General features: G+C 42.4%; 1 protein-coding gene across 4 annotated transcripts in view; it reads right to left on the minus strand.

The window, feature by feature from the left end:
- MME (membrane metalloendopeptidase) overlaps positions 1-13,960 on the minus strand; it is a 68,538-nt gene extending 54,578 nt beyond the window's left edge. Inside the window, exons 1-5 of one of the 4 annotated variants that reach the window (XM_073359632.1) lie at positions 13,403-13,960; positions 10,527-10,641; positions 9,250-9,419; positions 8,164-8,199; positions 2,086-2,247 (exon numbers count right to left, since the gene is read on the minus strand). In XM_073359632.1, the coding sequence (XP_073215733.1) occupies positions 2,086-2,247; positions 8,164-8,199; positions 9,250-9,409 (358 nt within the window). In that variant the 5' untranslated portion in view covers positions 9,410-9,419; positions 10,527-10,641; positions 13,403-13,960. Of the gene's footprint in view, positions 1-2,085; positions 2,248-8,163; positions 8,200-9,249; positions 9,420-9,624; positions 9,678-9,700; positions 9,735-10,526; positions 10,642-13,402 lie in introns of those variants that run through there. The other 3 variants (XM_073359628.1, XM_073359630.1, XM_073359629.1) reach the window with 3 other exon arrangements.
- Positions 13,961-14,552: the final 592 nt, after the last annotated feature.

A 14,552-nucleotide genomic window follows, 5' to 3' on the forward strand; every position in this document is an offset into this window, starting at 1 on the left:
AGCAGGCTTTATATATACACAGAGAATATGAAACAATATCTATTCCCACCCCACTGTCCTGCTGGTAATAGCTTATCTAAAGTGATTTCCAGCACAAATCCAGGTTTTCTCACCCTCCACCCCCCCACACAAATTCACTCTCCTGCTGGTGATAGCCCATCCAAAGTGATAACTCTTTACACAATGTGCATGACAATTAAGCTGGGCTATTTCCTGCATAAATCCAGGTTCTCACATCCCCCCCACCCCCATACACACACAAACTCACTCTCCTGCTGGTAATAGCTCATCCAAACTGACCACTCTTCAAGTTAAAATCCAAGTTAAACCAGAACATCTGGGGGGGCACATCCACCAATGTGATATATGCCATCATGTGCCAGCAATGCCCCTCTGCCATGTACATTGGTCAAACTGGACAGTCTCTACGTAAAAGAATAAATGGACACAAATCAGATGTCAAGAATTATAACATTCATAAACCAGTCGGAGAACACTTCAATCTCTCTGGTCACGCGATCACAGACATGAAGGTCGCTATCTTAAAACAAAAAAACTTCAAATCCAGACTCCAGCGAGAAACTGCTGAATTGGAATTCATTTGCAAATTGGATACTATTAATTTAGGCTTAAATAGAGACTTGGAGTGGCTAAGTCATTATGCAAGGTAGCCTGTTTCCTCTTGTTTTTTCCTACCCCCCCCCCCCAGATGTTCTGGTTTAACTTGGATTTTAACTTGAAGAGTGGTCAGTTTGGATGAGCTATTACCAGCAGGAGAGTGAGTTTGTGTGTGTATGGGGGTGGGGGGGATGTGAGAACCTGGATTTATGCAGGAAATAGCCCAGCTTAATTGTCATGCACATTGTGTAAAGAGTTATCACTTTGGATGGGCTATCACCAGCAGGAGAGTGAATTTGTGTGGGGGGGTGGAGGGTGAGAAAACCTGGATTTGTGCTGGAAATCACTTTAGATAAGCTATTACCAGCAGGACAGTGGGGTGGGAATAGGTATTGTTTCATATTCTCTGTGTATATATAAAGCCTGCTGCAGTTTCCACGATATGCATCTGAAGAAGTGAGCTGTAGCTCACGAAAGCTTATGCTCTAATAAATTGGTTAGTCTCTAAGGTGCCACAAGTCCTCCTTTTCTTTTTGCGAATACAGACTAACACGGCTGTTACTCTGAAACTCTTAAGACAGCCACTCTCCATGGTATCACCTCCAGTCTACAGATGTTTACCTGGCAAACATTATTGGGAAACTGTCTATGGAGTCCTCCAGTGTAGAATGAAAATTCCCTGACCCTGGAGGGAAAGTTTGCAGATGGTGGGGAAGCTCTGTAAGTAGAGGGAGCTGTGTTGCCATGCAAGAGGTGAAGCCTAGGAAACAGTACAGGAATATTGGGTTTCCCTGCGAAGGCCCCTGACCACCATGGATGCTTTGAGTTTTCTGGGTGGTGTCCCCCAAATGATCTGCTGGGGGCAGCTGGGAAGGGTGCTTGCTCTTCCTCCCCCCCCCCCCCGACACACAGTGGAATGATTAGAAAAACACCCTATCTGTGGAAACTCAAGTGAGGGATTATATAGGCCACAATCCTGAATTTGGTCTTAATACCCTTTGACATCTCGATAGGAGTACAGACATGCTGAATGTAAAGCTGGCACAGAGCAACTTCTAGCATGTGGAGCGTGCTCCAATGGCTCACACAGAGGGAAACTCCTTTTTTTCCCCTCACCTGGGACAGCTGTCACTTATAGGTCAGGAGGGTAGTGAATTGGGTTTCAGCTGTTGTAATAGGTGGATAAGTGCACACACAGAATTCAGTCATCACAGGGGTCAGGTCTGGACAAGTCTGCTTCAGTGGTCAGCTACTATTTTTTCAGAAACAACCGCATTACTACCAAAACTCAAATTACTATCCAAGCAAATAATCTGGGTTGATTTATGCTGAACTGAATACAGATCTTGACTAGTCTATCACATATAAACCTTTATTACATAACCTGTTTTGTTCTGATTACACACAAGCCAAAGAGGAAACTTTTATACGGTCCAGCTCTCTAGTACATGGACAAACTCCACTGACCTTTCAAAACAACTTCTAGTTCGTCTCTTAAAATGTCAAAGTTGCTGTAACGGGAGCTGGTCTCTGGAATGACGTTCTTCTTTAACCATCCTCCACAGGCATATTGGTAAAAATCTTTACAAGGTTCTGCAGTAGTGTCCATATTCTCAATGATTCGGGCTGCTGTAATATGAGACAGATGGACACATGTAGAAACCTTAGAAAATAAATAAATCTGGATTCTGATGTGGAAAGGGACAAATATAATCCCTGAGTTTAGGATACCCTGGCTTCCTCCTTCCCTCTCCAAAACACATACACAATCTTCTTAAGTTAAAAGAATTTTTTTCTAAATCAGGCAGTAAATTTAATAATTTAACACTTTATGTCTTTAAAGCCCTGTATAGACAATGACTAACTCATCCTCACAACAGCCTTGTTTGTTGGGTGGGTATTATCTCCATTTTACCACTGGGAACACTGAGACAACAATGTAAAGTAACTTACCCAAGGCACTGTCAGTGCAAGAGCCAGGATTAAAACTTAGAATCACCTGACTCCCAACCCTGTAGTCATTCTTCCAGACCACACCACCTTTCTAATTTATACTGTAACATGATAAATACTAAATTGATATCTGATATTGTTCACTGAAACGCCTTCATCCTCAAAGGGCAGTAGAGATGGACCCGCATGTAGTGGTGAGTAGGCAGCCTTAAAGCAAAACTCCAGTGATTGTTTGTTATCTAAAAGGTATTAAAAAAACAACCCCATTTTTGGGGCATATTCCTACTCAGTATACATTTTTAAATGTCAAAGCATCTTTTAAAAATCCTAGTTGCTTATTCAGTATCAATATTTGCTGGGCCAAATGCTGAAGAACTTTCTCGCTTTGAGTTTGAGATCCCTGGACTAAATTAAATCACCATGAGGGCCACATGAGGACTAGTACATGGGCCCAAGGGCCACATCACTTGACACCTTTTCATACAAAGATACAAAAGCCCCAGCCCTGCTTCTTCCCACCCTTCCCCGGCCCCATTCCAACCCCTTCCCCAAAGTCCCTGCTCCAACCCCTTCCCCAAATCCCTGCCCTGGCCCCGCCTCTTCTCTGCCTCCTCCCCTGAGCATGATGAGTCCCCACTCCCCTCCCTCCTGGAAGGTCCTAAGCGGGTGGCGGGAAGTGCTCGGAGGTAGGTAGAGGAGTGGGGATGCGGCACGCTCGGAGGGGGCAGGGGAGTGTTGAGGGGAGCTATGGCGGGCCGCAAGAAATAACTCCATGGGCCGCCACGTGTTTGAGACCCCTGATTTAGTCCTTACTCAGGTAAATCTGCCATTGATTTTAATGTGCCTAGATGTGGAGCCAAGTACAATTAAACAGCCCACAAAATGCAACACATACAATAACTTTTTTAGTTACCAGTTTTTTCTAATTGTATTTAGCATAATCAAATTGTCAAGATGATGACTCCATGACTGATGATTTGTTTTTAATTATATACAAGGTACTTGTGTTTCCTTTACTCATTTATACTTCTGTGTAACAAAATGTGGCTAAAATAGCATTTAAATTACACACACACATTTTCCCTTTAAGGAGTGGGAGACATTTTCAGAGGAGATTAGAGTCTGGCAAATGAAGGAAACTAGAGATTGGAGGTGAGTGTTAGGAGTTAAGTCTCCTAGAAAGCCTGTGGCTCATGCCTTTTTTATGCCATTGGTAAGTTGCATGAAGGGCCTAGTATTTGTGTGTGTGGTGTTTTGTTTTTCTGTTTTCATGGACTTTTTAATGACTTGAGACCTTTTTGAAGCCAACATCTGTTTTTTTCACAATGCCCCAATTCTTGGATCATGCAAAAACTATGACTAGAACAAATCCTGCATTATTTGGCCCCAAGAAATAGCTCCCATAAGCAGTAAAGGGCATGGAAACAAATAAAATACAGCACCTGATCTTTGTACCACTGAATACAATGGCAACACTCCCATTGATTTTTAAAGCATACAAGATTGTGCCCACCATACAGGGAGATTGAAGTTTGGTTGTGTTTCCCCATGTTTGGGTGTTTGTTAAGGTTCTTGTAGAATCCAAACCCCAACTCTACTATCAAGTACCTTTTGGTCAAAGGGTTGCCTACTTTGGCTGTAATCTCTGATATCCCGGTCACAGTCTAGATTTCCCGCCCCGCGCCCTACTCCCCCAAGGTGTCGTGAATGTTTTGAATTGTGCCTTTTATCTTGTCATGGCTCCAGCTTCTTTCTCTAATAGGTTTGGTAGTGCCCTGTCACAAGCTTGCAGTTCCATTTTCATCCATTCCTTCCTTTGTTTTTGTGGTCCACCATTCTGCCCAAGTAAAATCTCTCTTGCTCTCACTTTTTTTTGTTTGTTTTTGGTCCTTGTCCACCAGAATCTAACATTTCACTGGCTTCCATTACTTGACAGCTTCTGTCTTAAGATAGTAAATTACCATTTTTTTTTTAAGCATGACTTCATGAGTTTCACTGGCTGGGCAGAAGCTCAATCCAAAAGGCAGCATTCTCCCCTGAATTAAGTTGGAGTGCATCACCAGGCACTTCACTCTTGGTTTGCCCAGGGGACAAGAAAGTTTTTAATATCCTAGTCTGCACCAAAGCTGGCTGACTTCCATGACAGTGCAAAGCACCAGCCATGTCGCAAAATAATTTTGTACTGGAAAAATCTCCTGTTGAAAAGAGTGGATATGAAACATTTTGGTTTTTTGTTTGTTTGTTTTTGTTTTTTTGCAAAAGTGACACATCTTGCATGCATCTGGCAAACCATTAACAGGCTACATAAAAGCAAAGACTGTTTCACCCTTGGAATTAAACTCCTATCTGCATGTACTATGACCTACCTGCTATTGAGATATACACTTAATCACAACACTTTTACTGAAAAGCCTATTGTCATAAATATAAAGGGAAGGGTAAACCCCTTTGAAATCCCTCCTGGCCAGGGGAAAGCTCCTCTCACCTGTAAAGGGTTAAGAAGCTAAAGGTAACCTCGCTGGCACCTGACCAAAATGACCAATGAGGAGACAAGATACTTTCAAAAGCTGGGAGGAGGGAGAGAAACAAAGGGTCTGTGTCTGTCTGTAGTCGTCTTGGCCAGGGACAGAACAGGAATGGAGTCTTAGAACTTTTAGTAAGTAATCTAGCTAGGTATGTGTTAGATTATGATTTCTTTAAATGGCTGAGAAAAGAATTGTGCTGAATAGAATAACTATTTCTGTCTGTGTATCTTTTTTGTAACTTAAGGTTTTGCCTAGAGGGGTTCTCTATGTTTTTGAATCTAATTACCCTGTAAGATATCTACCATCCTGATTTTACAGGGGGGATTTCTTTATTTCTATTTACTTCTATTTTTTATTAAAAGTCTTCTTGTAAAACACTGAATGCTTTTTCATTGTTCTCAGATCCAAGGGTTTGGGTGCAGGGTTTTGGGAAGTATTTTGGGGGGAAGGACGCGTCCAAACAGCTCTTCCCCAGTAACCAGTATTAGTTTGGTGGTGGTAGCGGCCAGTCCAAGGATAACGGGTGTAATATTTTGTACCTTGGGGAAGTTTTGACCTAAGCTGGTAAAGATAAGCTTAGGAGGTTTTTCATGCAGGTCCCCACATCTGTACCCTAGAGTTCAGAGTGGGGGAGGAACCTTGACACCTATATTGGCCAGTGTGTTAATCAAAGAGCTGTTCCTCTCTGCCCCTGCATGGCTTTGCAAAAGTTGTTTTTAGGAGCAAAACTCTGTGACAGGCAAATGGTTCATAACCTCCTGTTTGGCTCGCTCACCTCTAAGCCCCCCCTACTTTGCAAAGCAGAACCACTATGGGGAGTCTCTACAGCCTGAATGATGGATTTGTGGCTCAGTTAAATTTGTACTTTATCACTTTCCCCAAAGCACTACTGCTCTTGTTTTTCCTTTATTTGTCAATACTGCATCTCTCGGTTTATTGGGCCTGCTCCCATTGAGATCAGTAGCTAAACTCCTATTAACTACGGTAAGAGCAGACCCACTGAGCTTGGTTAATTGGCATATATAATGCAAGACTTTCATTTTAACCCTTTTTAGGGGCTTGTGCATATTGCAAAGTTTTTGAAAATGAACACACAAAAACTGTCCCAGTACATTGTTCATATCTGGTGTAAGTTCAAGGCTTTACCAGTTTATTTAATTTCTATCCCTAATAAAATTGTCCTGATTCAATTTCTTTTGGGACCTCTGTATAATTTCCTAGCATTAGTAATTTGATCACTTGCCTTCCATGTGTGTACCGCTGCCATAGTACTACTAAAAGTAACCTGAGCAGTTTATCCAACTAGCCCTTGATACCAAAGCCCAATCAGATATTGAATGGACACCAACTGTTGATTTAAATACTGAACTCAGAGTTATGGATCATCATAGTGGAAACATTAACACATGGTAACTAATATGGATCGACAACTATTTCTCTGGTTTCAGGGTTTTTTTATTATACTAGTCTTTCACAACAGAGTGAATTTTATCATGCCATTGAATCACTTCATAACTGTGGAAAACCCATGAAAACCACTATATTGCCAAATCTTTTGAAGAGCTGGGTGCCTTGAACTCCCATTGACTTGCCAATACAGAACACTGATTTAGGGCTGGAGCGTGGAGTCCCCATTCACAGTAGTGAGCATTTAAACCCAGGAGTAGTCCTGTGAGTGAAGGAGTCTGTACTCACAGACATGAGCAAGGACTCCACAATCTGGCCCTTAGGTCATGTGGCATATTTATAGGTCTGACCTCCTACATAAAATAGGCCATAGGACTTCCCTGGAAGAAGAATTCAGAATACATGATGGGTTATACAGTATGAGGTTTTATAGGTGCTTGCTTGGGATGATCTGTGTTATTCACAAGGCTCATCTCAAATTTATACTAATTTTAAAACATTTTATCTATGCTTATTTAGTCACATAGCACTGAAAGCATATGTAGAAAAGATGGAATGTTCTCTGGGTCTCTGTCCAGAAGAATCTGCAGTCTAACTCTCACAAATATGATATATGGACAACAGTTCAAGGATGAGCAGGTGTGGAGATAATTGTATTTTTGTATCCCAATGAAAACCAAGTAAAGGCGAGACTGCTGGACTGAGTTAGTGATAGCTCCCAGAAATATAGGGTGAGCTCCCAGAGACATTGGAGTCAGTGGCAAAACTCCCATTGACTTCAGCTGGGCCAGTATTTCACTAATTGTGCCTCAGGCAATACAATGTTTCCTGAAACATTAGGTGAGTGTCCACAGCAAAGGCATCTGCTACTACCACAGTGCAGTATGTGCTTCCCATGCCAGCCAATGATGAAGGAATGATGAAATTCTATTGCTCCTCCTTACAGTATTGTCCCCCCAGTCCTTTTACTCTAAAGGGCCAATGACTGGCTATACTTAGAGAAGTTAAGTGGGGTACAAGGTTCCTTGCTTCCTCTTCACCCCAGCCTCTTTCATGTGTGCATGCAGGGCAGTGCACAATTTAGAAGATAGAGGATGAAATTTGGAAATATAGGGTAAAATCCTGCCCCATTGGAATCAATGGGAGTTTTGCAATTGACTTCAATGGGGCCAGGATTTCACCCATAAAATATAAATCACTACCATGCTAGAGAGCTTGAAGGTTTGATCCTGATCTCAGACACGCAGAGAAGCTGATTGTTGACTGTCTTGCAAAAATGAAGGCCTGAAGGCTTTGAGATCAGGATTGAGGTTTTAATGTGCTTTTAAAAAAGTAAGTGAACTATTGTTGCTATATTTCATGAATTAAAAGTATGATATACAATTAAATCAATTTATTTTACCAAACATTTTAATTACTTAAATAAAACTGAGATTATAAAACTCCCATGAAGGTATCTATTACAAACACATAAAGACCATATGAAATCAGTACTCTAAGTGCCTTTGCTTTCCTGAAACAGCTAAAGTGTTACTAAATAAAGGATAGATTTGTGAAGAGGAGAATATTTAAGGTAAGCAGGGTGACAGTGTAATGGATTCTACAAAGTACTAACACAGGCAAAAGTAGTAGAATCAGTTGAAAAGCTATATATCCTTACCTGATTTTACACAGTCTGAAGACTTGCAAACACCATCTGAAAAAAGTTATGGGACAAAAATTCAAATCCTTAATTTCCATTTGAAAGTCTCCTTAATGTACACTACACTAAATTATTGATTTTCAGTGCTACTGTCATTTCAGAATTGAATTTAAAGGCAATGCAGAAACTAAACACCACCTAAAATTTTAATTAATTCAGGGCCTGATCCTTGAAAACACTTGTACAATTGAATATAATGCTAACTACTATGTCCTACTGACATCAATTGGATATTCCACAATAGTTAGTGCTTCAACTGGTAAGTAAGTGTTTTCAGGATCAGGCCCTAAGATTGCTAACATCTTCATTTAGTTAGGGTCATGCACTGCTTTTGATCCTTCTGATGAAATTCCAGTTGACAACAGTGGGAGCTGTACTTCAAATCAAGAGCCTTAGTTAGGAAGAATGGAGTTTTCATGCTGGGTACAGTAAGAATGAACAGAAAGCTTTCCTATTTCATTTATCTTTTCCCCAGCATACTGTGTAATTAAATTATAGTGTATACAGTAAAGCACAGACTGTAAACTACAGAATTAGTATATTGGAACAAACAGGTGTTTTTGTTAAAATAAATGTAGCATTTGCCACATTCTGTTACTTGAAGTAAAAATTCTTGGAAAAGGAACGTTCATAGTAAATCAGAACTTTAAATGAAATATTAAATTTGGATGAACTTTTAAATTTCAGTTGACCATGTAATGCTGTCTAATGACTCTTTTATGGTCAGCTGCCAATAAATTGCAGCTGTTAATCAGCTAATTTTATAAAAAGTATAACATAGTAGTGACAGGCAATTTAATTCTTGGCTGAGCCCCTCTAGGTCAAACATAAAATGGTTTTTCTTTTATTAGCTAAATTATTTAGTTAGCAATATATATGCACTCAGACATATTGAAACTTTAACATTACATTTGAGCCTACCTCACTTGTGTGCTACTATCTCTTATCTTATTCTATCAGGTTCATTCTATTCTTGAAAACATTTTTTTGCAGACTATTAACAACTTTAACATTCAAATTGCAATAAGATGAACATCCACTTACCATCATATGTTGCATACAGAGCTATCATTGTGATAGATATAATAGTTAGGAGAATCACTACAACAACGAGCCCTATTTCGAGGGTGCTCCATCGCAGTTTTTTCTTTGGTTTTGGAGTGTTCATTTCAGTTATATCCATTTGGCTTTCCGACTTGCCCATAACCCAAATTCTGAAAAGGAAAAAGCCAAATTCACTAAGAACCTAATTGAATCGTATTTCCCAAATACATCTAGCCATTTAGCTCATCAGCTACTAGGATTTTTCCATGGTGAGCTTTCACAAAAGGAAAGAACGTTGGCTTGTTGAAAAATCCAAATAGCATGTTAGTCATAAAATTAAAGTGACTATAACCACACAGCTGTTTTGCCACTCACAGTTCACAGGACAGTTCTTTCACACATACAAGCCACCAAAAAGGAAAGAACACAAACCCATGGTTTTAACACTTACCCTTGTGATTTAATCATATGTCTTGGGACAAGAGTTCATAGGCAAGCAAAAGGCAACTATTACTGTCTGAATAAAAATTAACTTAACATTCCACTCTTTGATCTAATGCCAAAGGTCAAATATGCTGTTTTTGCCTCAGTGGCATTTTTTTAAAATCCTTTGAGCAATTAAAGTTTGTAATGTTGAGGCTATGACTAAATAGAAGCAAGAAAAATGGGCTTTGTTCTGGGCTCAATCCCACTCACACTGAAGTTAGTGGGAGTTGTTATTTTAATTTTAATGGGAGTAGCATCAGAACCACCGATCTAACTTTAGATGGGTGTAAATTAGGAATAACTTCAATAAATAACTTCATAGTGGAAGTGAGATCAGAGAATGTGCAGGTAGTAGGATATGATTGTGGTGACAGTCCTTTTTGTTTATATTTCTTTAAGGGCAATTTTTGGTTTACCTCTTACAGTACTGCTGAGCTTATACCCACTCCTTGCATCCTCATTTGAATATTGTCATTCACATAGGGCCCTTTCATTCCCTCTGCTTCTGCAATACTGGGTCAGATTCTCCTTGATGCAGGGTAATTCTCCCTGCCACAGAATGGGAACTCTAACCATTTCAACTCAGTTTCCTTGAGATCCTTTTATTAGGGGGTAGAGTTCACCCCCTGCCCTTTTCACTCTACAGGGAAGAATAATGGATTTCTACCAGCAGGAATGGTGGAAATCCTCAAACTCTTTGGGTTTGTCCCCCCAAAGTAACCAACCAAGGGCACAGCAGTAAGTCAGGGCCTTTGAGTCCTCCTGCCTCCATCATACCGAGAGGGACCCACCTGGGGCATCTGGCCTAGTGGCCCCGCCTTCCCATCATCCAATAAGGAACGACAGCTGGTGGCGACCTTCTCAGCATCTTGTCATCATCACTCAATCAGCTCTGAGGCTTGTATTCTAGAGATATATATATTTTTATTTGCTGTAATGCTATTGGTGGCTGGTTCTGCTTCATCCCTATCCTCTCCTACCACCATAGCCATTCAGCTGCCCAACCTCACTTCCCTCCCCATACAGACTGAAATTCTCAGTCATTCCCACTCTTTTAAACCTATGACCTCTTCCTCCCCTCCTTTCAATTTCAAGATCTCCATGCCCCGCCTCCCCCCAAACTAGCTCTCTATAACTAGTATTTGTAAGTTAATAAATAAAAAAACATGTAAAAGAATTCAACAGCCTGGAGATACCTGTCCCATCACCCTGATCACTTTGTGTGAATGTTCCCCAACTCTTCATCTCTTTTAGACTGTAGGCTGTCCTGGGCAGGGCCAGTATATGTTTGTCCAGCACCAAGCTCAATGGAGTCTGGGGCCCTGAGCCTGACTGGGGCCTTTGGGGACTAATAATAACAACAGTAAATAAATGAATAGGATGATATGCCCTCCCATCGTCTCCCAGTTCTACTTGCAGTCCCCAGACGTCCCAGTACTTACAGACTCTCCTGACTCACAACTGTTCCCTTAAGGGATAGTTCTTGAACCACAGAACAGGGAGGCACAGGTCATCCATAGGAGACTGAAATCCTGCATAGCCTGTCTAGCCCCTCCCTTTCCAAACATATAGACTACCAGAGCCCTACCTCCTGGCCAGTCCACATGGGCTCCCGTTTTACTGTGAATTACAGGTTTTTCATCAAATAAGTTACAGCTTGCCACTCATAAGAGTGGAATCCCATAGAAAATGGATACAGAAGAGTGAGAATTTCCTATGTTTGGGAGAACTGGGACCTATATTAAACTGTGAAATCTAAATTCACAGATACAAATGTATAACTTTTTAAAATTGCTTTTATCTTTTCACCTCCACATACAGCAAGCAATAAGGCTTGCTCTTTATTTATATTAAGAGCTGACCAATTCTCAACACTCTCCTCCTAAATTAGAATATAGTGTACTCTTCTGATTTTGGAAGTGTTTTTAGTGCTCTGGAAATGCTATATTTTTTCATGTGCAAATGTGCTTTTGCAGTCAGCAACTTTTTCCAAGTAAACTAGTCTTTCTGTTGCTACAGGAGTGTTCCTCTTATTTAAAGGTATCCCACTGATTCATTCTTACTTTTAGTTCTTTGTAAAATCTATAAAGAAAACCATTAAAGAACACCTAGTAAAAGCCTCTTTATGCGTTAATTGCAGACACAAAAGCGTAGGAGTAATTTAAGCAGATATGAGCTTAGGTATTATAGTTTCATTATGTTTCTCTCAGTGCTCCTGTGATCCTCTACCAGCTGCCCACTAAAGCTTAGACAAAACAGACAACCATAATTATTTTGACCGACTGTGGCCTAGGTGGCAGAGTGAGTTAATGCATTAGCTTTTCATTTCTGGATGCATATGTTTAAAACTGACTTCTGAGATGAGCCACATGTTCTCAATCAAATCTCTAAAGAAATGCGAGTGTGTCCCAAAAGTACCACACACTTCCACATGAGTTAAAACTTATGTCCTGAGGAACTGAGGAGTAGACACACCCCGGCTGTTACAATAAGGGTCAGAAAGGATTGACAGAGATGACTAACAAATGCCTTCAGCCATCACTCAGATAAGCATGAACTCTTGGGCTAGAGCTACTATCTCTTCTACATTTTATCAGACATGTGAATGTGATCTTGGAGTAACAATGTATACCTGCAAAAACCTTTACCATTTACAAATGTAATTTGTTTTTAATTAAAAAGTGAACACAAAGTATTTGTTACAGCCATACCACTTTGTGTTATGATTTTGTCTGCTCCAACAGGCTAAGTAGTAGCCTGGATCAGAAAAAGGATATCAGAATCTTATTGACACTACAATTTGATTGGTTATGGCATCCATTGCTCATCTTTTGGAGGAGATGTAAAACCAAAGTTATCAAAGGTGTAAAACCAGAGTCACTTATGATCATTTCAGTAGGATGCCTTCCATAAGTAAAGGATGCAGGATGTGGCTACTGGAACACTAAGCTGGATCCTGCAGGGCAGTTAGCTATGAGCTGGTACTTAGCATCTCACTGGTGGCACTAAGCTTCTTGCAGGTTCAAATCCATAGTGATTTAATATATAAATTTTATGAAATGTGTAATATCAACTTTTATGTAAAAGACAATGTGAAAAAATAACCAAATGCCATCAAAGCATAATCAGTATCACTGTAAATTACATTTGAGTCCAATGGAGGAAAACAGGGTACTTGAAAATAAGGTATGACTTCATGATGACAAAGGTAGCAGACGGAGAGCATAATAACATAAATCTAGACGGTGTTAACTATATGCTGTATATAATCAAAAATCACAGTCCAATGAAGGCTTGGCCACCATAACCTCAATATCCCATTAAAGGGAGACTCTGCTACAACAAGCTCTCGGCGCACCTTTGTTGAAGAGGACAGCCAAGTAACTGTGTAGAGGGAGGTGTGATAAGAGTTTAGAAAACTGCATTCTCTCTGTGCCTATCTCCAGAGCTCTCCAGTTGCATTTTCTCCCTGTCCTCCTCTTCCTCCCTCACCTCCAGAACCTCTCCCTGTCCGACCCCACTCTCACTCTCTTCCCCTTTTCCAGTCCCCGTCTCCTCGCCCCCCTCGCCCTGTCCTCTTCCCCTGCCAGTGCGGCTGCCCCGTCTCCTCTTGCTGCCTCAGTCCCCCCGCCAGTGCCGCTGCCCCGTCTCCTCTCCCGGGACTCACCAGCTGGTGTTCGGAGAAGTTCGGTGCTGATGTAAATAGACACATCACCGACCAATGAAAAAGCGAAGGCAGCCTCGGGTGTCCCCGGCTGAGCAGTCGCCGGGAGCCGGCGGGAAAGCGGCTGGGGAGCTAGAGCGGGGCAGAGACTCTGCTCCTGGGGCGCCGGGCTTAGACTCCGGGTGCAGCACGGCCGGGAGCGAGGAGCTGCGGCATCTCCCAGACATCAAAGCCCGGCACAGCTCTGCCTTCTTCCCGCACCGGCTGCGGTGGCAGTTCGGCGGCGGCGGCGGCGGCGGCTGCAGAGCCAGGCTTTGGTGGCGGCGATAAACCAGCCCTGGTCTGCCGGCGGAGCCGTTCTCCCCCCGGGCACAGTGGGATGGGGGCAGGAAGAAGGTCACCTCGCTGCCCACCGGGCGGGGGGGTTACCCAGGCGCTCCCGCCACAGCTTGCTGAGGGATCGCGAGGGAAGGAGGCGCCTGCGGGCGGCCCTCAGCGCAGGGGAGCACTGATCCAATGGAATTGCCCCATTTCCTGACTTCGGACCGCAGCCTTGGGGCAGACTTTAGTCAGCTGCTCTCTCTCGCGTGTGGCAAACACACACACAGGCCGTACGCAAAGTGACAGCCGAGCTGCAGCGGGAGCTCAGACTGCACCTTCCTTCCCGGGGTTTTCATGTCTCCCCAGGCTCGGGGGGGGGGGAGGGGGGGAGAGGGGGGCGGAGGATGCACAAGCGGGGTTAGCAGAGGAAGTTCTGCCGTGCACAATGCCTGTTTCGTGCCGGCGCGTTGCCTTTGTCAAATGAATGCCGTCACACCGCTTCTCTGCAAGCTTCCCTTCCCCAGGCGCACTTCATGCTTTCTGAAGAGGGAGAGACAGACAGGGGAGACTTTTTGCATTCAGAAGGGGGCTGGGTATGGGAATGGCCCTGACCTGTACTTTTCTCAGGATTCTCTGACAAAGTAAAGATAGCCATGTGCGTGTTTGGCGCCTTGCTAGTGGGAATCACGCTACTAGCTACACCGTTAACGGCAGTAGTTTGATTGCTGTTACTAACGTGCCAAACAGGCAACGGATAGATTTTTATTACCATTCCCCACACCCCCTTTCCTAGAAGCCCATATAGTGTTTCAGGGATGCAAGTGCCAGTTGA

Source organism: Lepidochelys kempii, chromosome 9 (assembly GCF_965140265.1).
Source record: "Lepidochelys kempii isolate rLepKem1 chromosome 9, rLepKem1.hap2, whole genome shotgun sequence".
In the NCBI taxonomy this organism is placed as follows: Eukaryota; Metazoa; Chordata; order Testudines; family Cheloniidae; genus Lepidochelys; species Lepidochelys kempii.